Consider the following 24,793-nt stretch of genomic DNA (forward strand, 5'->3'; position numbering starts at 1 on the left):
GTGGGTAGAGCTTATTCCTCCTCCAAACCTGTTTCTGCTCCCCTTTCCCAAACTTGGTGCCCCAAGTAAGGAGGACAGAAGAGTTCTGAGAGGTTAAATTCCACTGTTGAACGCAAAGGTGTTCCCCATTATGCATGTTGAAACCTTCATGACACTTAGGTTATAACTCTGAAATTCAAAATTGCAGATCTCACATGCAAATATGAGTGTGGGACTGGATTTTATCATGAAGACACAGAGATTTCAAAGTCTGCTCGACAATTAAGGGGGACAATAACAAAGACAGCTATTTCAAATAACTCCTTTCTGCCTGTCTAACATTGTACCATGTTACTAAAATGTTTTCTGCAATTTTCCTTCAGATGCACTCTACAGAATCAGAAAGCAGGTAGAAAAAAATATAAGGGCAATGATTTTTTTATATTTAATACAAATTTGTAAATGTAAATCACCCTAGGCCAAGGGCTCTTGCCATGAGATAATATATACACAAAATGAGTGTAATATGTTTGAAATTTTCCTTAGTGAAAGTTGGGGGCAGGGTACTGGGGATTGAACCCAGAGGTGCTTTACCACTGAGCTACATCCCCAGCCCTTCCTTTTTTTAAATTTTGAGACAAAGTCTTGCTAAGTTGCCCAGGCTGACATTGAACTTGCAATCCTCCTGCCTCAGTCTCTCAAATATCTCTTTACTTCTTTTAATATTGTTCTGCCTACCTACAACAACATTTGTTTTTTTCACTTTTCTTATTCACACTCATACCTTCTGACTTTTTAAAAAAATATTAGCTCAGCCATCATAGTGAATTAAAAATCTATAATTATGCTATATAGTCACATTATTATTTAACAGGAGTTTTTGTTTTTGGCAATTTATTGCTATGTTATTTCATCACATAAAAGTCAAATAATGCTATGACAATTACTAAATACATGTACCAACCCCCAAAGTGATTCTGTGAAGATTAAATAATCGACGTAGAGAACATAACAGTGTCTGGTACACAACATAAGTTCAGTAACAGCTGACCAGTAGTAGTAGTAGCAGTAGCAGCAGCAGCAGCAGCAGCAGCAGTAATAGTATTCTAAGATGAATATTCCTACTTTTTTCCATTTGTTTAAATTTTTTTCTTTTTTCCTTTTTTTTTTGGTTAGTGGCACTGGGGATTAAACCCAGGGTCTCCTGCATGCGAGGCAAGAATTGTACCACTGAGCTACATCTCCAGCCCTCTTTTAATTTTATTTTGTGACAAGGTGTCACTAATTTGCCTAGACCGGCCTTGAATTTATGATCCTTCTGCCTTAGCCTCCTGAGTAGATGGGATTACAAGCCACTGCACCCAGTTCCGTTTTTTTATTGTTTTTGTTTTTGAACCTCATAAAAAATTTGAAAGGGACAGGTGCAGTGTTGTATGCCTACAATCCCAGCGACTTGGGAGGCTGAGACAGGAGGTTCACAAGTTCAAACCCAGCCTTCACAACTTAGTGAGGCTCTTAGCAACTCAGCAAGACCCTGTCTCTAATAAAATATTTAAAAGGGCTGGGGATGTGGCTCAGTGGTTAAGCACCCCTGGGTTCAATCCCTGGTATAAAAAAGAAAAGAAAACTGAAAGGAAATGCAATAAAGGGAAGTCACTGAGAGTCAAAGATTTGATTTTTAAGTCCTGCTCTCTAATATAATTGCTATGCAAACTCTGGCCTCATTATACCTATCTGTATTGGTAGTGAGCCTCAGAAAAATCACCCTTCTGGACCTGGCCCTACAAGTCTTTGCTGCCATTCAAAAGAGCTTTCTCCCTTGGCCACTATATTTTTTCCTAAATTAGTCAGAACTTTTAAACCCTTAGTTATAAAAAAAAGATGAAGCAATTCTGTTAAAATGTAGAAGTCGGAAATGTAAAAACTGCAATTGGTTTTCGGTGATATAATTTTAAAGGACTGGATAGTTACATGAAGGTTATGAAAAGTTAACAATCATACCCAGATAGCCCTATGCAGAGAAAAAGCACTCAGTACCTTTCCCTGTGCCTGCCCAACAATCAGGACACAGAGGCAACAGGTGCCCTAGCTGTTATTCAGGTTGGAACACACTAGTGGAAAGATTATCCCTCCTCTAACCAAAAGGGATAGTCCTAGCCCTCAGAAAGAAGATAATGTCTACTTCCTCCTCTGTGTCTTCAATGGGCATGTGCCTGGTGCTTCTTAGAGATCCAAGGGCTTTGACCCTAGCCACCCCTTGACTGATGGCCTGCCCCTTACTAAAGATTCTCAGAAAACAGTCTGTAAAGCTTGCTTTTATTAACTCATTAGTTAAGTCTGAGTTCTCTGTATAATAGCCCATTGAGTTAGAGGAAAAGAATGTGCTTTTAGATCCTCCATTAGGATAGAAAACTGGTCTTTAACCATATTAAAATAGTACTAACCAAACAATGTTATACTAAGAATCAAGTAAAACGAGTGTGGAAGTATTCTGTAAACTCCAAATGGTTCTACAAACACAAAGAAGTGGACAAGAGGAACAAGTTCACTGTACATCATGGTGACCAGAATTAATATAGCATATCATATTAAAACTTAAAAACTGCTAAGAGTAAATTCTCATCACAAAATAAAGGATAAAGACTGAGTAAATGCATGTTAGTTTAATTTAGCCATTCCACTGTGTATGCATACATCAAAACATGTTGTATATCTTAAATATATATATGCAAGTGTTTGTCTACTAAAAATAAATATAATAAAGGAAAAAAATCACACAAAGAGAAGGATTGTGTACAGATAAATAATTATATGCAGCTTAACTTGAATCAAAATCTGTGTTTCTGTACCCGTGTTCAGAATTGGAACCATTTTCAAGACTAAAGACTCCATATTATTAAGATGTCAATTTCCCCAACCTGTCTATATGTAAGCCCATTTAAAATCCCTGCAGGTTTTTTAAAATGGAAATCAACAAGCTGATTCTAAAATTTTATGAATATTTACTTATTATAAAATACATAATAGCAACCTTAAAAAAGAACAAAGTTGAAAAACTCTCACCAACTTATTCTAACCTTCCTATAAAGGTACAGTAGTCAGCCAGGCATGGTAGTGCATGCCTGTAATCCCAGCAGCTCGTGAGGCTGAGGCAGGAGAGTTGAGAGTTCAAAGCCAGCCTCAGCAAAAGCAAGGCACTAAGCAACTCAGTGAGACTTTGTCTCTAAATAAAATACAAAATAGGGCTGGGAATGTGGCTAAGTGGTTGAGTACCCCTGGGTTCAATCCCTGATACCAAAAAAAAAGGATATGGTAATCAGATAGTGTAGTATTAGATTAGCAAAACGATAGACAAAGAGGCCACATAACTGAAGATAGTTAAGTTGGCCTCTTTGTCAATTGATTTTCAACAAACATGTCAAGGCAATTCATCGTGAAAAGGAAAGTCTTCTCATCAGATGGTGCCAAAACAACCCAAAACCACATCTGAGTGGTCTCATATCCAAAGATAACTCATTATTATCTACATGCAAAACATAAAACTTCTAGAAAAACATATGAAAAAATCATGATGAGTTAGGCAAAGAATTCTTAGATAAGGCAAAAAGAGCATAAGTCACAAAAGAATGAAATTGATAAACAGAACTCCATCAAAACATAAAAATCCTGCTCTCCAAAACTTTGTTAAGGAAATGAAAAAACAAGCCACATACTGGGGAAAATATATGCAAAACACATATCTGATAAAGAACTGGTATCCAAAATATATAAAGAACTCTCACATCTTAATAAGAAGAAAATTAACAGCTCAATATAAAAACTGGAGAAAAGATTTAGAGACATTTTACTAAAAAAGATACACAAAAAGATGCTCACCATCATTAGTTATTAGAAAAATGCAAAATTAAAGACACAAAGAGATACCACTACACATGTACTAGAACAACCAAAATACTTAAAACTGAAATACCACCACCTCACACCTATTAATGATGGCTATTACTGGGAGGAACCAAAACATAAAACACAGAAAGTAACAAGTATGGGCCAAGATGTGGAGAACATGGAACCCTGTGTACTATGAGAGAGACTGTAAAGGGAAGAAGTTGCTATAGCAAACAATGAGGCAGTTCCTGAGACAATTAAAAATTGTACTACCACATGATCTAGCAACTCTACTTCTGGGTATATCTCTAAAAGAATTGAAAGCAGACTCTCGAAGAGGTATTTGTACACCATGTTCACAGCAGCACTGATCACCACAGCCAAGAGGTGGAAGATATCCAAGTGGGTGAATGTCTAAACAAAATATGCTAGATACACACAATGGAATATTATTCAGCCTTAAAAAGGAAGGAAATCCTGTCACATGCTACAACATGGATGAAATTTGAGGACAGTATACTAAGTAAAATAAACCAGTCACAAAAAGACAAATGGTATATGATTCACTTACATGAGGAACCTAGAGTAGTCAAATTCATAGAGAAAGAAAGTAGAATGGTGGTTGCCAGAGGCTGGGAAAGGGAGAAACAGAACTGTTGTTTAATGAGTACAGAGTTTCAGTTTTGAAAGATCCAAAAGTTCTGGAGAGTGTTTGCACAACAATATGAATGTATTTGACGCCACTGAATTTAAATGATTAAGATAATAAATATCATGTTTTTTAACCACAATTTAAAAAAAAAAACTGATACATTAAGTACTGGAAAATATACACTGAAACTCTCACACCTTGCTAGTGGAAATATGAAATAATATAACCACGTTATTTTGGGTTGGATGTATTTGGCTTTTTTGTTGTCTGTATGTTTTGTTTTAATGGTACTGGAATTAAACCCAAGGGCACTCTACCACTGGGCTACATTCCCAGTCCCTTAAAAAAAATTTTTTTTGGAGACAGGGTCTCTCTAAATTGCTGAGATTGAGATTGGCCTCCCCTTTTATTATTTATTTTGAGACAGGGTCCCATTAGGCTGTTGAGGGTCTCACTAAATTTTTGAGGCTGACCTCGAACTCATTATCCTCCTGCCTCAGCTTCCCAAGTAAATGGAATTATAGGTGTGTGCCACCACACCCAGCTATAGTGTCTTTATTCATAATAAAAGGTGGAAAACAATCAAAATGCCCATCAATTGATGAATGGGTAAACAAATTGTACACATCCATATCACACTAATTGGTAATAAAAGGAATGAACAACTGACAAAAGCAATGTAGTAGGTTGAATTATGTTCCACACCAAATTATGTTTCTGGAGAACTTAAATATGTTTAAGTCCTAACCCCCAGAACCTGTGAAAGTGATCTCATTTGAAAAGAGAAACTTTGCACTAAGCACACCTATAATTTCAGAGACTCAGGAGGTTAAAGCAAGAAGATTGAAATTTTTTTAAGGCCAGCCTTAAGTCACTTAGGGACACCCTGCCTAAAAAAGTTAAAATAAAGCAGAGGGGAATTCTACTGGAAGAAAGAAAGGAAGGAAGGAAGGGAGAAGGGAGGGAGAAATCGAACCTTTGTACATGTAATCAAGTTAAAATGAGGTCATACTGCATTGGCATGAGCCCTAAATTCATAAGAGAAGGTATCTTCATAAGAAGAAGAAAGAGGAAGATTTGCTAACAGACACACAGACACATGTAGAAGGACTCATGCACTTTTGATTGTCACAGGACAATCTGGAAAAGGCAAAACTACAGATCAGTGGTCTCCAAAGACTAAAGGTGGGGGTGGAAGTTGATTCTCAAGGGACAGAAGGGAACTTTCTGGGTGACAAACAGTTCTGTATCTTGATTATGGTGGTGATTATATGGCATAGATTTGTATACCTAAAAAAAGTAAATTGTAAATTATACCCCAAAGAGATTTACTTTAAAAAAAAAAAAATCTGGGTTTCTGGGACTTCCTTTATTTCATCAGTATGTCAAGAATTTTTCTGTTTGGAAGAGGAACTATCAGCTTAATGAGGGATTATGTAAGCACTGAGATGAAAATAACAGTTACAGACTAAAATCCATTAAATAAAATAGGAAACCATAAAACCATACTGAAAGATAAATAAAATAAAAGTAAATTGAAAGTTTAATGAATATCAACAGAAGGTATCACTTCACGAAGATGTGCCACCTCATCACAAAGGGGAAGAGAATTACTTTAGAGAAGTGTGACAGATCCACCTCAGTGGATAGAAAGGCACCTCATCAGTTAACCACTCAAAATCAGGTGCCTATTGGATACAGTAACAACAGCACTTCTGTGTTATTCCTGCCAAAGAGGCATAATCTGAATCTAAACACAAAGACACAACAGACAAACTTCAACTGAGGGACACTCTGCAAAATAACTGGTGAGCAATCTTCAAAAGTGGCAAGGTCACAACGGTCAAAATTAATTTTTAATGTCAAAAATAATTCTGCAATATGTATAATCAGAAAAATGAGACATTTACACTCTATGTATGATCTATCAAAATGTATAAATGCATTCTACAGTCATGTACAACTAATTAGAACAAATAAAATAAAATAGGGCTGGGGATATAGCTCAGTTGATAGAGTGCTTGCCTCGCAAGCACAAGGCCCTGGGTTCAATCCCCAGCACTGCAAAAAATAAATAAATACATAAAATAAATTAAAAAAATAAAAGACTCAAAAACTATTCAATTGAAGAAGACTGTAGAAAATAATAACTAAATATCTGTAATTCTGAACTGGGTCTTATTAGACCCAATTATACAGGACAGTAAGAGGCTATTTGGTAAAATCTGAATGAGGTCTGAGAATCAAAAGGTAATAATGTATTGCTGTTAATTTTTTGGCTGTATTTAGTTATATAGTACAATATCTTTGCTTGTAGGATACAACTGAAATATTTTGGAGTGATAGGGCATTAGGTCAACAACTTATTCTCAAAGGGAAAATGTTATTAATACTGTACTCCCAATTTTTCTGTAAGTTTATAATTGTTTCAAAGTAAAAAAACAGTACAGGTTAAGTATTCTTTATACAAAATGCTTAAAACTGAAAGTGTCCAAGATTTCAGAACTTTTCAGAATTTAGAATATAAGCATAGATCTAGCCAGCTGAACATTCTTAACTCAAAATTCTGAAATCCAAAATGCTCCAAAATTATATGATTATCACTGAAAAAGTGAGCCCCGTTTCTACAACAAAGACTGTGCTTTAAAAATGGAAAGGCATCCAAAGGAATCAAGTTATGCTTCACTTTAAAGGCTGACACCAAATCTTAAGTTGTGTGACTACAATGACAAGCTCCTACTTTTTCAGAGACTGAGATATCAGTGGGTCCAATTCAAATCTTAACAACAGTACCAGGATACCATTGACTGAAACATCTATTCCACATTGTTTTGCAGAAGGCTCTTGAAGTAAATGATTAAAGCATATGATGACACTGCACTAAGCTAGAGACAATACAGACAGACCACTTATCTATGCCTTAGACCTATGCCATCCAACAAGGTAGCTATTAGTCACATGAAGATAGGGAAATATGGCTAATCCAAACTGAGAAGTGCTTTAAGCTTAAAATACACAACAGATTTCAAAGACTTAGTACAAAAAAAAATATGGGAAACATCTCATATTTTTATGTTGATTACATGTTGAAATGAGCATATCTTGGATGGCTTAAGTTATTATTCAAATTATTTAAATGATATTAAAATTAATTCTATAGTTTATTTTTCTTTAGTGTGGCTATTAGAAAATTCCAAATTACATTTGTGGTTAATATTATCTTTTATTTTTTGGCAGTGCTGGGGATGAAACCCAGGATCTAGTGCATGCTACGCAAGCACTCTTCACTGGACAGTGCTGTCTTTGGCCATTTGTAAAATAACATTACTTGTACTATAGAAACTACAAAAGAGAATAATGATAGATTTCCCAGAATAAGACTGAACTGTGCATAGGCCCAGTTTATCCTTCAAAATCTAATCTTTTTAGAGATAATCTTTGCCTATCTTTTTACAATCCATGCAGCGTCAAGAAAGTACATATCTGGAGGTACCTGAAACTCCGAAGCACTGTTCCGCAGTTGGCTCACATTTGGTAAGGATCCTCCATGATACTGTGTAAGGCGCAGTTGTTGAAGCTTCTGAAATTGAACCTGGAAACAGAACGGTTTCAAGACTGTTCAGAGATGACAGCAGGTATCAAAATGTGGTATTCTGTAGTGGAAAGGTCTAAGAATGAGTCTTGGTTTCAATTTCTTCACTACTTAAATTAACATAACCTTCAGGTTTCCGGTGCTTTCTGGTTTTTGATTACTTCTCCATTTTTGGAAAGAACCTACCCATGATCCAAATGTCCCACATGCCATGACAGTAAGGTACTCTTGCAAGGTCTTTAAGTGTGTATGTGCAGGCTTTCAGGCACAATCTTTAACAACAACAAAGAATTTCTTAAAAACTAAGCCACTATTACAACCCTTATTCTATGCTCTTTCCCAGTCTCCATTGACATTCATCTGTAATAACTGCATATTTGGGATCATAATTACAATCTTATGTGCTTACATTATAAGTCTTTTCTATGCTATCACATAATCTTTTTTTCCCCCTTTTTTGACAGTACCACTGAACTAATCCTCAGCTTTTTTTTTTTTTTAGACAGGGTCTTGCTAAACTGCTGAGGCTGTTCCTCCCACCTCAGTATCCCAAGAGTCACTAGGATTATAGGTATGCCCCTATATATGCCTGGCTACATAATCATTTTTAGTAGCCATATATTTCTTCTTCTGAATCACTGTCTTAGAACACATTTCAAAGAGCAATTGCTAAATCTCTGGATATAGTTTTTTTTACTTTTTTTTCACATTTTATTGGTGCATTACAGTTGTACATAATAATGAGATTTATTGTTACATATTCATTTGTGCTCACAATATAACAATATAATTTGGCCAATATCACTCCACAGTACTCTCCCCTCCCCACCTTGCCTCCCTCCACTTGGTTCCTTTCCTCTACAAATCTCCCTTTATTTTTATGAAATCTACCCTGAATATGGATTTTTTGAAGGAAGCCAAGTCAACAGGTATAAAACAGTACCCCACTGATTTAATAAGCCTTTCTTCTGTAAGTCCTTTCTTATATCACTTTTCAAAAGGCAGTAAACTAGTTACAGTTCTTAAAAACCCCAAAGTTGTCCAGTCTGTCTTGGTGAGTTCTGTTTCTAAAATAATAAATTAGCTCTGTGGTTACATAAACCTTGGTACTTATAATTCATATGGGAAGAAAGGGGTCATAGATGAGAGCCTGAGTTAGATTTTTAACTCTTTCATTACTGTTTGTTAAAAATAATAAAAACTACCAGACCTGAGCTCCTCAGATAGATGGGGTGCTGACCTCAGTTGATTTTCCACTTCATCCCTAACCTTCCCTACAACCATGCCAGGGAGAGCACATTACTCTGTTTTTTTACTGACCTGGGGTCCCAGACTCAAAGAAGTTCAGTGACTTACCCAAGGTCAAGTCACAGCTACCTCACTCAAAGTCCACATTCCTATTTCTGCCACAGTTTTTTCCTTTGTCCCATTTCTCCCTCAGCAACCACACTACTTACAGACTCACAAAAAGGTCAGTGAAGTAAATGCACTGCTGAGCCTATGAAGCTCTCTAATTTTTAAAAATATTTATCACAAAAAAATTGCAAATACATACAAAATAGAGATGCATATAATGAAATCCCACTTGTCCATCTTAAAGCTTCAATGATTACCAAGTTAGGTTCAATCTTATTTCTTCTTTACCCCTTCCACTACCCAGTGAAAGAAATCCCACACAGCCAGGTGTGGTGGTGCACACCCGTAATTCCAGCAATGCAGGAGGCTGAGGCAGGAGGATTGCAAGTACAAGGCCAGCCTCAGGAACTTAGCTGACTCTGTCTCAAAATTAAAAATAAATAAAAATGGCTGGGAATGTAGCTCAGTGATAAAGTGACCCTGGGTTCAATCCCTAACAACCTCCCACAAAAAAAAAAAAAAAAAAAAAAGAAAAGAAAAGAAAAAAAGAAAAGATAAAATGAAATCCTAGACATTTTAAAACATTCTACAAGCATTTACCAGAAGCATTTGACTTCATTCTTGAAATTCTCCAGACAAAACTCTTGAACACCTTGATCTAAAGCCTTTGATTCCTTCTTCAAAGGATCAATCAATCCATTTATTCACTTGTATAAAAACTTAATGGAATGTCAATAAGTAGTACACCAGGTATTGGCTTACTAAAATGATCATGTGCCAAAGTTCCTACCTCCAAAGTTCTCACAAAAGCTTCAACCTTTACCCAAAAGCCTCAGTACTTTAACCAAGCTAAATTCTAACTCTAGTCAGGGACCTGCCTTCAACTGAACTCAAGGCCCTCTCACAGTGCCCCATACCTGCTCTCCCTCTCAAGGGACCTATTTCCAGAACCTTCAAACACTGTTGTCTTATAGTAAAAAGAACAATGGATTTGGAATATGAAGACCTGACTTTGTAACCTAGAGCTCTCATGTGGTTGGCCAAATTATTCTGGTGCCTCCTTCATAAAGATGATGTAAGAATTAAGAGAGAAAAGACATAGCCAGGCACAGTGGTGCACACCTATAAGCCCAGCAGCTCATGAGGATCACAAGTTCGAGACCAGCCCCAGCAACTTAGCAAGGCCTTAAGCAACTTAGCAAGACCCTGTCTCATAAAACTTTTTAAAAGGGCTGGGGATGTGGCTCAGAGGTTAAGTGTACCTGGGTTCAATCTCTGGTTCAAAAAAAAAAAAAAAAAAAAGACATGACACAAGATAGTGATGTAGTGATGTATAAAATGTAAAGCTCTGGACAACATCTCAAATCATTATTATTTATGTAGACATTCTCAGCTACCTCTAAAAACTTTGAGTTATATTTTTATTTTCCTCTTTTGAAATTCAGAATCATTGAGCTAGAAAGAAACATGAGTCTGTCTTTGTCTTTTTTTTTTGGGGGGGGTGGGGACAGTACTGGGGATTGAACTCAGGAGCACTCAACCACTGAGCCACATCCCCAACCCTATTTTGTATTTTATTTAGAGTCAGGGTCTCACTGAGCTGCTTAGCACCTTGCTTTTGCTGAGGCTGGTTTTGAACTTGCGATCCTTCCGAGCCACTGGGATTACAGGCATGCAGCACCACACCTTGGCTTCAGTCTGTCTTTAACACCTTTATATTTACAGATGACAGAAAACAATGACTAAAAATTGATTAACCTATGACAGAGGTCACAGACTGACAGCCTAGACAGAGTCCCACTTGAGTCACAAAATGCTGACCCACTCAATGTTTAAATTTCAATTTTAAAAAGTAGGAGACTGCATAAAAATCTAGACTTCCAACTTCTCTTGACTGAAAGATCAAACAACACTGAACCTATATGCTTGCATGGCAACACTGAATAGAGCCCTGAAGTATCAGGCCACTCAGACAGGGCTTGGGTTCTCCGATTGGCCCAAGTCCAAGGTATACTCTATTATTCCTTCACTATGGCCCAAGACCATCTACCATTTATCATCTCATTCCTGGCCCCTGCACTCATTTTCCTTACCAACTTCATCTTGTAATTTGAATTAGGAACCTTTGGCCTATGGTCACACACTTCAGCCAAATTTCTTTAAATACTATATAAAACGAGACAGAAGCCTTCTGAATTCCTTTTTAGAAAAGTCTCACAAAAGTCTATACAATTCCAGTCAAAATCCCAGCAAGGGGGCTGGGGGTGCAGCCCAGTGGTAGAGCACATGCTTAACCTGCTTGAGGCCCTGAGTTCAAAACCCAGCACAAAAATCAAACAACAAAAAGCAGATCTTTTTATAGAAATCAACAAGATCACTATAAAATTACAGATGTCCAAATGACCTAGCTAAAATAACCAAAGCAATTTTTAAAAAGAGCTAAATTAGAGGACAAACTGATTTCAAGACTTACTATAAAGTTACATAAGCAATCCAGATAGTGTGCTATTATCAAAAAGAGAGATCTATATACCAGTGGAACAGAAGAGAGTCCAAAAATAGACCCTCACATACATGGTCGAACTGATTTTTTACCAAAGTGCCATAGCAACTCAACGGGGACAGAAGACTTCAATGAATACTGCTGATACAACTGAATTTCCTTATAGAGGAAAAAATATTTGAGTATACAGGCATTTAACATGACAGGCAGATTCAATCCCTAGTTCTGCCATTTACCAGCCATATAACTATACCTGTCTAAGCCTCTGTTTATTCCTCCACAAAATAAGGGAAGTTCTCAATACAGACCACAGGGTCATTCTCAGGACTACAGGAGATAACACAAAGGGATTAGCCCAGTGCCCACCAAAGGAGAGCACTCATATATAGCCCAAACCTAATCTTTCTATCTCCTCTCTCCACTCTTCTCTCAGAGGCCTCACTATTCCATAACATTTCTATGGTTTATTTACCTTAATATAAAAATAATGGGTTTTCCAGCTGGACATGTTGGCTGATACCCATAATCCCAATGACTTGGGAGGTTAAAGCAGGAGGATCATGAGTTCAAAGTCTGTCTGGGCAATTTAGGGAGACCTTGTCTCAAAATAAAATAAAAAGGGCTGGGGGTGTGACTTACTGGTAGAAGGGTTCTGGGTTCCATTCCCAGTACCACAAAATAATGATGATGATGATGACCATGATGAATACAACAAAAGTAATAATAATAATAATAATAATAGTTTCCCAACTATTCAAACCAAATCAACATTCCAGTTTGATGTGCCCTTCAAAGTCAAACTTCTTTAACAAGTTTCTAACCTATAACCATTTTCTCTCATCCAATCTTCAAAGCCTCACAATGAACCATCCATCAAGCATGCTGTGAATGCTGTGACTCTCACCAAAGTTACTGGTGACCTCCACATGACTAGACCAAAGGACATATCCTCCTCATGTCAGATCAAGCCAGCAACACTGTGCTCAGCTGGCCCATGTTCCCTCCTCTTCGCAATAATCTTCCCAGTGTTTCTCCCCTGGCTGTCTCTGGTTGCTCTTTAGTCTGCTTTGCTAGCTCCTCCTCCTCTACTTCCCCTTTAAATGGTGGGGCTCCTGGGGTTTCTCCTAGGTCTTCTTCAATATTTTACTTCACAGGAGGGAAACAAATTCAAATGCCTACAGTTGCCAGGTAGAAAAGATAAGCAAGTAAAGAAGTCTGGAATCACTGAGGAATATCACAGGGAGTGGCAGGTACTGTGGCAAACTGAAGACCACATACATGCCCTATCTACAGGGGCCGCAATATTCAGCTCCAGCAATAGCTGCCATGTAGAAATGTGGGGTGTGTCACCAAATGATCTCATTTTTCAAAAAAAGACAGAATCTAGATTTTAATGTAAAATCCTAATACTCATTGCTGGCCCTAATAAAAAACAAAACACCACACACACACATACACACACAAATCCACACATAGGGTCAAAGATAACAAAAACAAGATACATGGGAAAGCCAAAAACAAGATGCTGGTCACCAATTTGCAATATCTGTTTTACAAATTCTTCGTAGGCAGCTGAATCTCCTTCTGTGGCTATACACAAAGATTCCCAAAAGTGTATGGTTAACCCAGCATTTCCTTCTGAGCTCCAGGACCAGGTAAAAACCTGCCTGCTGGACTATCTCCACTTACTGGCCTCACAGGCACCTCAAACTCAGCATCTCCTCACAGCCAAACTCTGCTGCCAGTGTATGCTTAATGAAGGACACCCAAAATAACTTATGTCTGAAGGCTAGGAATCACCCTTGAGCCTTCCTTCTTTCTTATCTCCCTCATTCATTCACCAAATCTGGTCCTTTCTATTTTCTAAGTATCAATCTGTTCACCTCTCTACCTTCTTATCACTATCTGAGTGGATGCCAAAACATCTTCTGGAGGAATATGGTAGTTTCTCTACAGCTGCCTCTTTCTAGATTCTAGCCACCATTATGGAGCTAGAGGGATCTTTGGAAAATGCAAATCTCCTTTGTTTCACTTCCTTAATGACCTCCCATTGTTCTTAGGATCAACTCCCCAATCCCATCTCTACATTCTGATCCCTGAAAAGTCTCCAGTCTCATATCAAATCACCCTCCTCATTCCCCTAATGAACCATTCTCTGTGCACACAACACTCCCTCTCTTAACACATACACCCTCGAATGCCTTCCCCATGCCCTCTGATCCTTTAGGCCATCAAAAGAGATGAGGACTCCCATACCATACAAGCCCAGAGTTCCATCTATTTCCCCTTTTGTAACATTCAACAAAATGTGGCCTTTTTTGTTAAATGTCTTCCCCACTAGATCCTAAAATCCATCACCAAACTGTTTTGTTCACTCACTACTATAATCCCAATGACCATTATAACCCCTGAAACATACTAGGGACTCAGTATTTGTTGAACAAACTAATAAGATCTTTAAAGGGAAGCATCATGTCTTTACCCCCCCTACACACACACACACACACACACACACACACACACACGCACACTATTAACCACATAGTTGGTACTCGAGTGCTAACAAATGAATACATTAATGAATGAACAACACAACAAATAGTCTTTCCCCTGACACAGCTGCCTCTACTCCCTTACCTCTCTTTATTATCCCAGGTATCACTTTGGAGGAATCCTCCTAGCACTCCCTTCTTAAAAATCTCCCAATGAATCCTGATAAGGCTAAACCTCAAAAGTTAGAATGGAAAAAAATAATAATAATATAGTTCATCCCACCTACTTGGAGAATATGATTTAAGTCCAACTCTGAAGGGATTGGCTGTGATTACATGAAGACAGACACTTGAAACCCAACATAAGCTCAGAGCAGAAATCGGAATATTTAGATCAATTAGTGATGTCCACTGATATTACTATGCCTGACATGGGTTAGTAACAGAAGTCAGGACACTGGCCAACCAATTTATGAACTAGATGGATTCTTCTCTAGTTAGTATCTTTGGATTCTTGGATGTTTATAGATATATGCTTGGGGAACCTGAGTTTTCTTTGAGGAGTACTTCAATTTTGTGATTTCTTTATGAAAATAACCCTTAAAATTTTTAAATCAGCAAATATTAGTAGATAAATTTAGTGTTATCATTTGCATGTTTATGAACATAAAGGGTCCAAGTACTATTACTTTTCTTGCAAGTGGCCAAGGAGAAAACAAAAGAATTAACATGTAAATGACTCTCTGTATTAGGCAAAGGGCAAAGTAACATCATAATTTTGTAGTAATTAAAATAAAGTAGTGACTGAATTATCATATGGGTCTGTTGTTTAGGCGTGGTAAATTCAAAATATTCACACTGATAGCTTCAATTCAGTACAGCAAAGTAGCATTTATCATATTAAGGTTAATTTAGATTTACTGCATTTGTAACTTTGAATTTTGTATACACACATTTTGGTTTATGGTTGTTCACAGCTATAAGCAAAGGACTTTATATACAAGTTTATGTTTGAATATACAGGAGTAATATAATCAAACTAATTTAAGTGAACACAGAATCTGTGGGAAAAAAAAAAATTGCCTATAAGAGTCTGATCCAGGTCAGGCACAGTGGCATATGTCTATAATCTCAAGAATTTGGGAGGCTGAGGCAGGAGGATTACAAGTTCGAGGCCAGCCTCAGCAATTTAGTGGGAATCTAAGCAACTTAGTGAGACACTGTCTCAAAAAATAAAAAAGGCTAGAGACGAAGCTCAGTGGTTCAGTTCCTAGTACCAAAAAAAAAAAGAGTCTGAGCCAGGCTCATGGGTACATACTATAATCCCAGTTACTACAGAGAGAGAAACAGAAGGATCACAAGTTGGAGGATCAAAAGTTTGAAGCAATTCAGTGAGACCCAATCTCAAAACTAAAAAGGGATAAGGATATATCTCAGTGGTAGAGAGCTTGCCTGGCACATGTGTGAGGGCCTGGGTTCAATCCCCAGTACTGCAAAAATAAAAAAGAGAAAATCTATATATTACTCATGACCTCACCTGTGAGAGGGGATTCATGAATTGGGTGAGAAATTGGTTACGGACACACATATTGCATGTATTTGTACATAAACAATATAAATATTTAAACAACACATGATTTACAGGTTTTAACAATAATCCTCAGTCTTCATTCACCCACTCTTTTCAATCTGCTCTAAGCTTGTCAAACTCATCCCTCAATCTATCCAAGGTCACAAATGTAAACACCTATGGATACCAGACCATAATAAATGAAGCTCATCAGGGCATGAGAAAACATTTTCTTGAAATACTCAACCTTCTTTATCCATGGAGAGATACAGGTGTGATTTTTTTTCATTGTGATATAAGTACAGAAAATATTTCACTTTCCCCTTAACGTCACTAAAACATAATAATAAATAAGATAAATGGCCTCAGCATGGGGGACCTGCTTGAGGGACTCAAACAGGGAGTGCTGTGAACTATAGCAAACTAGGGTTCATGCTCCATTTGAGGGGAACAACCACCACCCAGCTCCAGTAGGTGATTGTCGCAGGAGAATTCAGGATTAGTGTTGTCAGCTCTCCCAAAATTTAATACAAATAAATAAATTTAGATTTTATGTAAAAATCTTCCAATGGAGGAGGGGAGGGAACTGGCAACAGATTCAAAGTTTTTTCCCAACCACTACGCTGACCAAAAAAAGTAACTCTTCAACTAAGAGAGTAGGAGACCACCAGTCTGCAACTCTGCGGGCAGTTCTGCTTTGAGCTCCCCACTTCACCCCCGCCCTCAGCATCTGCACATCCTCCCCCATCCTCCCTATGGTCCTTCAAGGTCAACACTCGATCCTCAAGGCCTGCACCGCTCATGCAGACCCTCCTCTGCAAGTCGAAGCGGGCACTCCTGTTGGCTCTCCATCTTCCACTGCTGCAATCAACAGTCATTTAACCTTACCAGGTGTTAGTCCTTGCTAGAGCCTTACTTATTCCTCTGGGTGCCTCGTCAGTCATCAGCCACTGTGTGCACCTTGTCAGCCCTCACTAAATATCTGGAGCCCAAAAAAGCGAACTGGACCTAATAAAACACCTCCAAGGCAAGGGAGGAAAGCCACAAACTCGACACAAGACTCTAATCGTGGTACCAAGACCCCTCGCCACCTCCGGGCGGGCCCTGGATTTACTGCTGTGTGCACCGAGCTTCTCTGATGGAGCCTGTGAGACCCTCGGGCCCCGCGGCCTCCCACGCCACAGTCCAGCGGGACTGGCCGTGGTGGGTGACCGAGCAGTGAGAAGCCCCACTGCCCCGGCTCCGTCCGGCCTCCGCGCCGTTTGCGATTTCCTCTCCGCGCTCCAGGTCACCCTCCCGCTCAGGCCGCCCTCACACCGCCGCCCGCCTCCGCCGAGCTGGTCCCTTCCCCGCTCCCCGCACCCGGCCCGGCGACCCTCCCACCTCCTCGGAGATCGCAAATGGCAAGCGGGTGTGGGAAGGCGGGGAAGCGCCGAGGCCGCGGCCGCCCCGGCGCGGCCCCGCAGTCGCCTCAGCCCCACGACCTCTCACCCGCCGCGCGGGTCCCGCCCGCCCCCGCTTCGCCGCGCGGCCCGGGCCTCACCCGCGACAGGGTGAGGTCGGTCATGAGCTGCTCGAAGGCCCGCGTCTCCTCGGCCTGCCGCTGCGTGTGCAGCGCGATCTTCTCACTGAACTTCCGCGGGTTGGCGCTGCCCGAGCCCGGCGAGGCGGCCATGGCTCGGGCCCCGCGCTGGCAGGAGGCGAGACGGCAGGCGCGGGCCTGCGTCTCGACCCACCCGTCCGTCCGCAGGCCGCCCAAGCCGCCGCCCGAAGCCCGTCGACCGGCGCGACCCGGCAGAGGAGCCGCCGCGGCCCCGGAGCCAGCGAGCGGCTGCGAGCGCTCCGAGGCCCGCCCCGCGCCGGGCCCCGCCCCGCCCTGCCCTCGGCGCGCCCGGCCTCCCACCGCCCGCCGGCCTCCCGCCTCCGGCCCGGCCGCGCGCCGCCAGCCCGGCCCCACGCGGGCGACCGAGGGCCAACCCGGCGCTCCGGAGCGGGGCTCAGGACCCGCAGCCTTCAGAGACCCGGAGAGCCGAGCAAAAGGGAGCGGTGTGCGGAAGGCGCGGGGTACCACTTCGCGGAAATGCCCCGGCCGTAGGGATGGCCTTTGGATTGACACCAGGTTCAGAAGAGTTTTGTCCGTACCCTGCCCCGCTCGGACCACCACGATTTAACTTCAGGGGTGAAACTTGGGCCACCTAACCTTGAAGAAGTCTTTGCCTCAACCGCCGCGTTGAGGGCGCGCTGAATCTGCCTGGGGCCTAACGTCTGCCGCCAGTCCTCCTCCCGTCCCCGCTTCCCTCGTCTGCTTCCCTGGAAGGCCTTCTCGGAGCCACCCCACCACCACCAAATCTTCCTCAATCTGGATCTCACTTTTGCAGGAACTACAGAACCCATCCGGCCCGGGTGCAACCCTTTCCCTCCCATTTCCCGGCCCATTTCCCAGGCTCTTTCCCAGGTGACGCTGTGGCCTCTCCAAACCCCAGCTTCTGCAGGTGCCAATCCCACTTTTTAAAACCAGCCCCGTGGCCTCCGTGGGTTTCCCCTTCTTCAATCCAGAATTTACTTTCAGCTTAAATGTTGATGTGTATAAAAATGTCCCTGAGTGTGTGTCTATGTTTTGTAAATTAGGAAGGATTAGAGTCATGCAGAAAAGTACAAAAATAGCATTAATATAACACCCACACACATCACTATCACAATTAAATATGTATCTGCCCAGCTTGGTTACTAATCCCACTGACTGGGAGAGGTTGAAGGCAGGAGGATCCCAAATTCGAGACTAGCCTGACAGTTGAGGCCCTGTCTCAAAAAATAAAAACGGCTGGGCATGTAGTTCAGTGGTAAAATGCCCTGGGTTAAATTCGCAGTACGAAAAATGAAACGATATAATAAATAAACAGAGATCAAAACATTTTTCTGAGGATGCAACTCAGTGATAAAATGGAGCCCTAGATATCGGCTGCAACACCGCAATAAATAAAAATGAAAGCCAGTTCCGGTGGCAAACTTTAATCTCAGCAACTAGGGAGGCTGAGGCAGGAGGATGGCAAGTTCGAGGTTGAGACCCTGCCTTAAAACAAAAATTAAAAGTGCTGGGAATGGAGTTCAGTGGTAAAGTGTCCCTGGATTCAATCTCCAGCACAACAACAACAACAAAAATTAATTAATTTGAAAAATTAAGGACCGGGGTGTATCTTAATGGTAGAGGTCTTGCCTAATATGCCAACGCCCTGGGTTGTGTCCCCAGCAATGCAAAATAATTTTTAAAAATTTAATAGAACATGGAAAGATCTTCCATGTTCTTGGATAGGAAGAATTAATATTGTCAAAATGGCCATACTACTTAAAGTGCTATACAAATTCAATGCAATTCCAATTAAAATCCCAATGACGTACCTTACAGAAATAGAGCAAGCAATTATGAAATTCATCTGGAAGAATAAGAAACCCAGAATAGCTAAAGCAATCCTTAGCAGGAAGAGTGAAACAGGGGGTATTGCAATACCAGATCTTCAACTCTACTACAAAGCAATAGTAACAAAAACAGCATGGTATTGGTACCAAAATAGAAATGTAGATCAATGGTACAGAATAGAAGACACGGACACAAACCCAAATAAATACAATTTTCTCATACTAGACAAAGGTGCCAAAAATATGCAATGGAGAAAAGATAGCCTCTTCAACAATGGTGCTGGGAGAATTGGAAATCCATATGCAACAGAATGAAACTAAACCCATATCTCTCACCATGCACAAAACTAAACTCAAAATGGATTAAGGACCTCGGAATCAGACCAGAGACCCTGCAGATTATAGAAGAAAAAGTAGGTCCAAATCATCACCTTATTGGTCTAGGATCAGACTTCCTTAACAGGACTCCCATAGCACAAGAAATAAAAGCTAGAATCAACCACTGGGATAGATTCAAACTAAAAAGCTTTCTCTCAGCAAAGGAAACTATCAGCAATGCGAAGAGAGAGCCTACAGAGTGGGAGAATATCTTTGCCAATCATACTTCAGATAGAGCACTAATCTCCAGAATCTATAAAGAACTCAAAAAACTCTACTCCAAGAATTCAAATAATCCAGTTGACAAATGGGCTAAGGAAATGAATAGACACTTCACAGAAGAAGATCTACAAGCAATCAACAAACATATGGAAAAATGTTCAACAACTCTAGTAATAAGAGAAATGCAAATCAAAACCACCCTAAGATTCCATCTCACCCCAATTAGAATGGCGATTATCAAGAATACAAGCAACAACAGGTGTTGGCGAGGATGTGGGGAGAAAGGTACACTCATACATTGCTGGTGGGGCTGCAAATTAGTGCAGCCACTCTGAAAAGCAGTGTGGAGATTCCTTAGAAAACTTGGAATGGACCCTCCATTTGACCCAGCTATCCCACTCCTTGGCCTATACCCAAAGGACTTAAAATCAGCATACTACAGAGATACAGCCACATCAATGTTCATAGCTGCTCAATTCACCATAACCAGACTGTGGAACCAACCTAGATGCCCTTCAATTGATGAGTGGATAAAGAAACTGTGGTATGTATATATACAATGGAATATTACTTAGCCATAAAGAATGATAAAATTATGGCATTTGCAGGCAAATGGATGAAATTGGAGAATATCATGCTAAGTGAGATAAGCCAATCTCAAAAAGCCAAAGGACGAATGATATCGCTAATAAGTGGAGGATGACACATAATGCAGGGGAGGGAAGGGTTAGTGTTAGGGTTAGAGTTAGGGTTAGAGAGGGGGGCAAGTATGGAGGAAGGAAGTACTGTATAGAGGGTAAAGAGGGGTGGGAGGGGTGGGAGGGGTGGGGGGAAGGGGAAAAATAACAGAATGAATCAAACAACATTACTCTATGTAAATTTATGATTACACAAATGGTATGCCTTTACGCCATGTAGAAACAGAGAAACAACATGTATCCCATTTGTTTACAATAAAAAAAAAAAAAAAATTTAAGCCGGGTGCTGTGGCGATTGCCTATAATCCCTGAGGCTCAGTAGACTGAGGCAGGAGAATCAAAAATTTAAAGCCGGACTCAGCAACATAGTGAGACCCTGTCTGAAAATAAAACATAAAAAGTTCTGGGGATGTTGCTCAGTTAGGAACCTCTGGGTTCAATCCCTGGTACCAAAAAAGTTAATTAATTAAAAAGGCATTTTGCTGGGACTGGGGTTGGAGCTCAGTGGTACAGTGCTTGCCTCCCATGGGTAAGGCACTGGATTGGATCCTCAGCACCACATAAAAATAAATAAATGAAATACGGTATATAAAAAAAGGCATTCTGCCACATAAACTTGGATTTTAAAAGACACTAAAATTAAACATAACTATCCCTCTTCTCCAGAGGTTACTGTGCTCAAGTAGATGTGTATCACTACTGTTCATGTTTTTATGCTTGGCTCCAATAACTACATATGGAATACCAAATTTTGTTTTAAATTTTTACAAAAAAAATTATGCTGAATAATCTTTTTGCAATTTTTTCATTTACTGGTTTTCCTTTGCGGGTGCAGACTGGGGGAAGGGAGGAAGGCATTGTAGAATGAACCCAGGGACTCACACATGTTAGACGAGCATTCTACTACTGGGCTACATCCCACTCCTTTTTATTTTGAGACAGGGCCTACCTAAATTGCCAAGACTGACCAGGAACTTATGGTTTTTCTACCTCAGCCTTCCAGGTCACTGGGATATCCCTGAGTGCCACCCTGCCTAGCTCCTAAATTTAGTTTTTATTCAAATAAATACATGTGAATTGTTTAAAACAATTGTACAGGCTTATAATTTTTAAAAAGAGTCAGACATTGCAACAGAATGAAACTAAACCCCTATCTCTCACCCTGCACAAAAATCAACTCACAATGGATCAAGGACCTTGAAATCAGACCAGAGACCCTGCATCTTATAGAACAAAAAGTAGGTCCAAATCATCACCTTGTTGGCTTAGGATCAGACTTCCTTAACAGGACTCCCATAGCACAAGAAATAAAAGCTAGAATCAACCACTGGGATAGATTCAAATTGAAAAGCTTTCTCTCAGCAAAGGAAACTATCAGCAATGCGAAGAGAGAGCCTACAGAGTGGGAGAATATCTTTGCCTCTCATACTTCAGATAGAGCACTAATTTTCAGAATTTATAAAGAACTCAAAAAACTCTACACCAAAAATACAAATAACCCAATCAACAAATGGGCTAAGGAAATGAACAGACACTTCACAGAAGAAGATGTACAAGCAATCAACAGATATATGAAAAAATGTTCAACATCTTTAGTAATAAGAGAAATGCAAATCAAAACTACACTAAGATTCCATCTCACCCCAATTAGAATGGCGATTATCAAGAACACAAGCAACAATAGGTGTTGGCGAGGATGTGGGGAAAAAGGTACACTCATACATTGCTGGTGGGGCTGCAAATTAGTGCAGCCACTCTGGAAAGCAGTGTGGAGATTCCTTAGAAAACTTGGAATGGACCTACCATTTGACCCAGCTATCCCACTCCTTGGCCTATACCCAAAGGACTTAAAATCAGCATACTATAGAGATACAGCCACATCAATGTTCATAGCTGCTCAATTCACAATAGCCAGACTGTGGAACCAATCTAGATGCCCTTCAATTGATGAATGGATAAAGAAACTGTGGTATATATATACAATGGAATATTACTCAGCTATAAAGAATAATACAATTATGGCATTTGCAGGCAAATGGATGAAATTGGAGAATATCATGTTAAGTGAGATAAGCCAATCTCAAAAATCCAAAAGAGGAATGATCTCACTGATAAGTGGATGATGACACTTAATGGGGGGGTGGGAGTGGGACAAGAATGGAGGAAGGAGGGACTGTATAGAGGGAAAAGAGAGGTGGGAGGGGTGGGGGGGAAGGAAAAAATAATGGAATGAATCAAACATCATTACTCTATGTAAATTTATGAATATGCAAATGGTATGCTGTTACTCCGTGTACAAACAGAAACAGCATGTATCCCATTTGTTTACAATAAAAATAAATTAAAAAAATAAAGAATGCTTGCTAAAGGATTAAAAAAAAAAAGTCAGACATGTTGGCACAGATCTGTAATCCCAGCTACTTGAGAAACTGCGGCAGGAGATTTGCAACTTCAGGGCCAGTCTTGGTAGTATTGAGGCCTTGTCTTAAAAAAATAAATAAAAAGCAATGGGGATGTGGCTCAATGGTAGGAGCTCCCCTGGGTTCAATCCACAGTACCAGAAAAGAAAGAACAAAAAAAAAAAAAAATCAAAGAGGTGATAGCTCGAAACTTAGTGTGTACATAGATGTTGTTTGTGTGTGTGTTGAGTATGTATATATACCACTTCTTAAAATTTTATTGCTTCTTTTTATACATGACAGTAGAATCCATTCTGATAAAATTATACAAGCGTGGGATATATTTTACTCTAATTAGGACCCCATTCTTGTGGGTGGGTACCATGATGAGATTCACTTAGGTATTTTCATAAATGTACATAGAAAAATTATGTTAGATTTATTCTACTGTCTTTCCTATTCCTCCCTTCCATTTCTCCTCTCCCTTCCATTTGTTCCCTTTTGTCTAATCTACTGAACTTCTCTTCTTCCACTCCCCTGCTTTATTGTGGTTTCCACATATCAGTGAAAACATTTGACCTTTGGTTTTTGGGGACTGGCTTATTTCACTTAGCATGATTTTCTCTAGATCCATCCATTTACTGGCAAATGTCATAAAGTCATTCTTCCTTATGACTGAGTAATATTCCATTTTGTATATATACCACAATATCTTTATTCACTCATCTGTTGATGGGCATCTAGGTTCAATAGTTTAGCTATTATGATTGTGTCCCTATTAGCACTGATGGGGCTATATCACTGTAGTATGCTGATTTTAAATCCTTTGGGTATATACCAAGAAGTAGAATAACTGGGTCAAATGGTGGTCCAATTCCTAGTTTTTTTGAGGAATCACCATACTGCTTTCCAGAGGGGTTGCCCCAATTTGCAGTTCCACCAACAATGTATGTGTTCCCATTTCCCCACATCCTCAGCAACATTTGTTGTTACTTGTATTCTTCATAATTGCCATTCTTCCTGGTGTGAGATGAAACCTCAGAGTAGTTTTAATTTGTATTTCTGTAATTGCTGGAGATGTTGAACATTTTTTCATGTATTTGTTGACCATTTGTATTTCTTCTTCTGTGAAGGGTCTGTTTAGTTCCTTTGCCCATTTATTGATTTGGTTGTTTGATTTTTTTGGTGTTAAGCTTTTTGAGTTCTTTGCATACCCTGGAAATTAATGTCCTATCTAAGGTGTAGGTGGCAAAGATTTTCTTCCATTCTGTAGCTTCTCTCTTCATGCTCTCAATTGTTTCTTTAAAAAAAAAATAGTTATAGGTAGATACAATACCTTTATTTTTTCATTTTTATTTTTTTAATGTGATGCTGGAGAGTGAACCCAGGGTCTTGTGCATGCAAGGCAAGCACTCTAGCAACTGAGCTACATCCCCAGTCCACCTTTATTTAATTAATATATTTATGTTTATGTGGTGATAAGAATCCAACCCAGTGCCCTCACACATCCAGTGAGCCACAACCACAGCCCCTTAACTGATTCTTTTGCTGTTAAAAAAAAAAAAAAAAAAAAAAAAAAACTTTATAGTTTGATTCCAGCCCATTATTGATTTTTTATTTTCTTGTGCTTTAGGAGTTTTGTTCAGGAAGTCA

The 24,793-nt window shown here is 39.8% G+C and overlaps 1 protein-coding gene across 2 annotated transcripts in view; it reads right to left on the reverse strand.

Annotated features, from left to right (window-relative positions):
* Positions 1 to 18,121, reverse strand: part of CRTC3 (CREB regulated transcription coactivator 3) — a 107,126-nt gene extending 89,005 nt beyond the window's left edge. Inside the window, exons 1-2 of one of the 2 annotated variants that reach the window (XM_079126831.1) lie at positions 17,573 to 18,121; positions 8,010 to 8,108 (exon numbers count right to left, since the gene is read on the reverse strand). In XM_079126831.1, coding sequence (XP_078982957.1) covers positions 8,010 to 8,108; positions 17,573 to 17,704 — 231 coding nt within the window. In that variant the 5' untranslated portion in view covers positions 17,705 to 18,121. The remainder of the gene's footprint in view (positions 1 to 8,009; positions 8,109 to 17,572) is intronic. The other variant, XM_079126832.1, reaches the window with a different exon arrangement.
* Between the last annotated feature and the right edge of the window lie 6,672 nt (positions 18,122 to 24,793).

The sequence above is a fragment of the Sciurus vulgaris genome (genome assembly GCF_902686455.1).
Source record: "Sciurus vulgaris genome assembly, chromosome: 2".
Taxonomy (NCBI): Eukaryota; Metazoa; Chordata; class Mammalia; order Rodentia; family Sciuridae; genus Sciurus; species Sciurus vulgaris.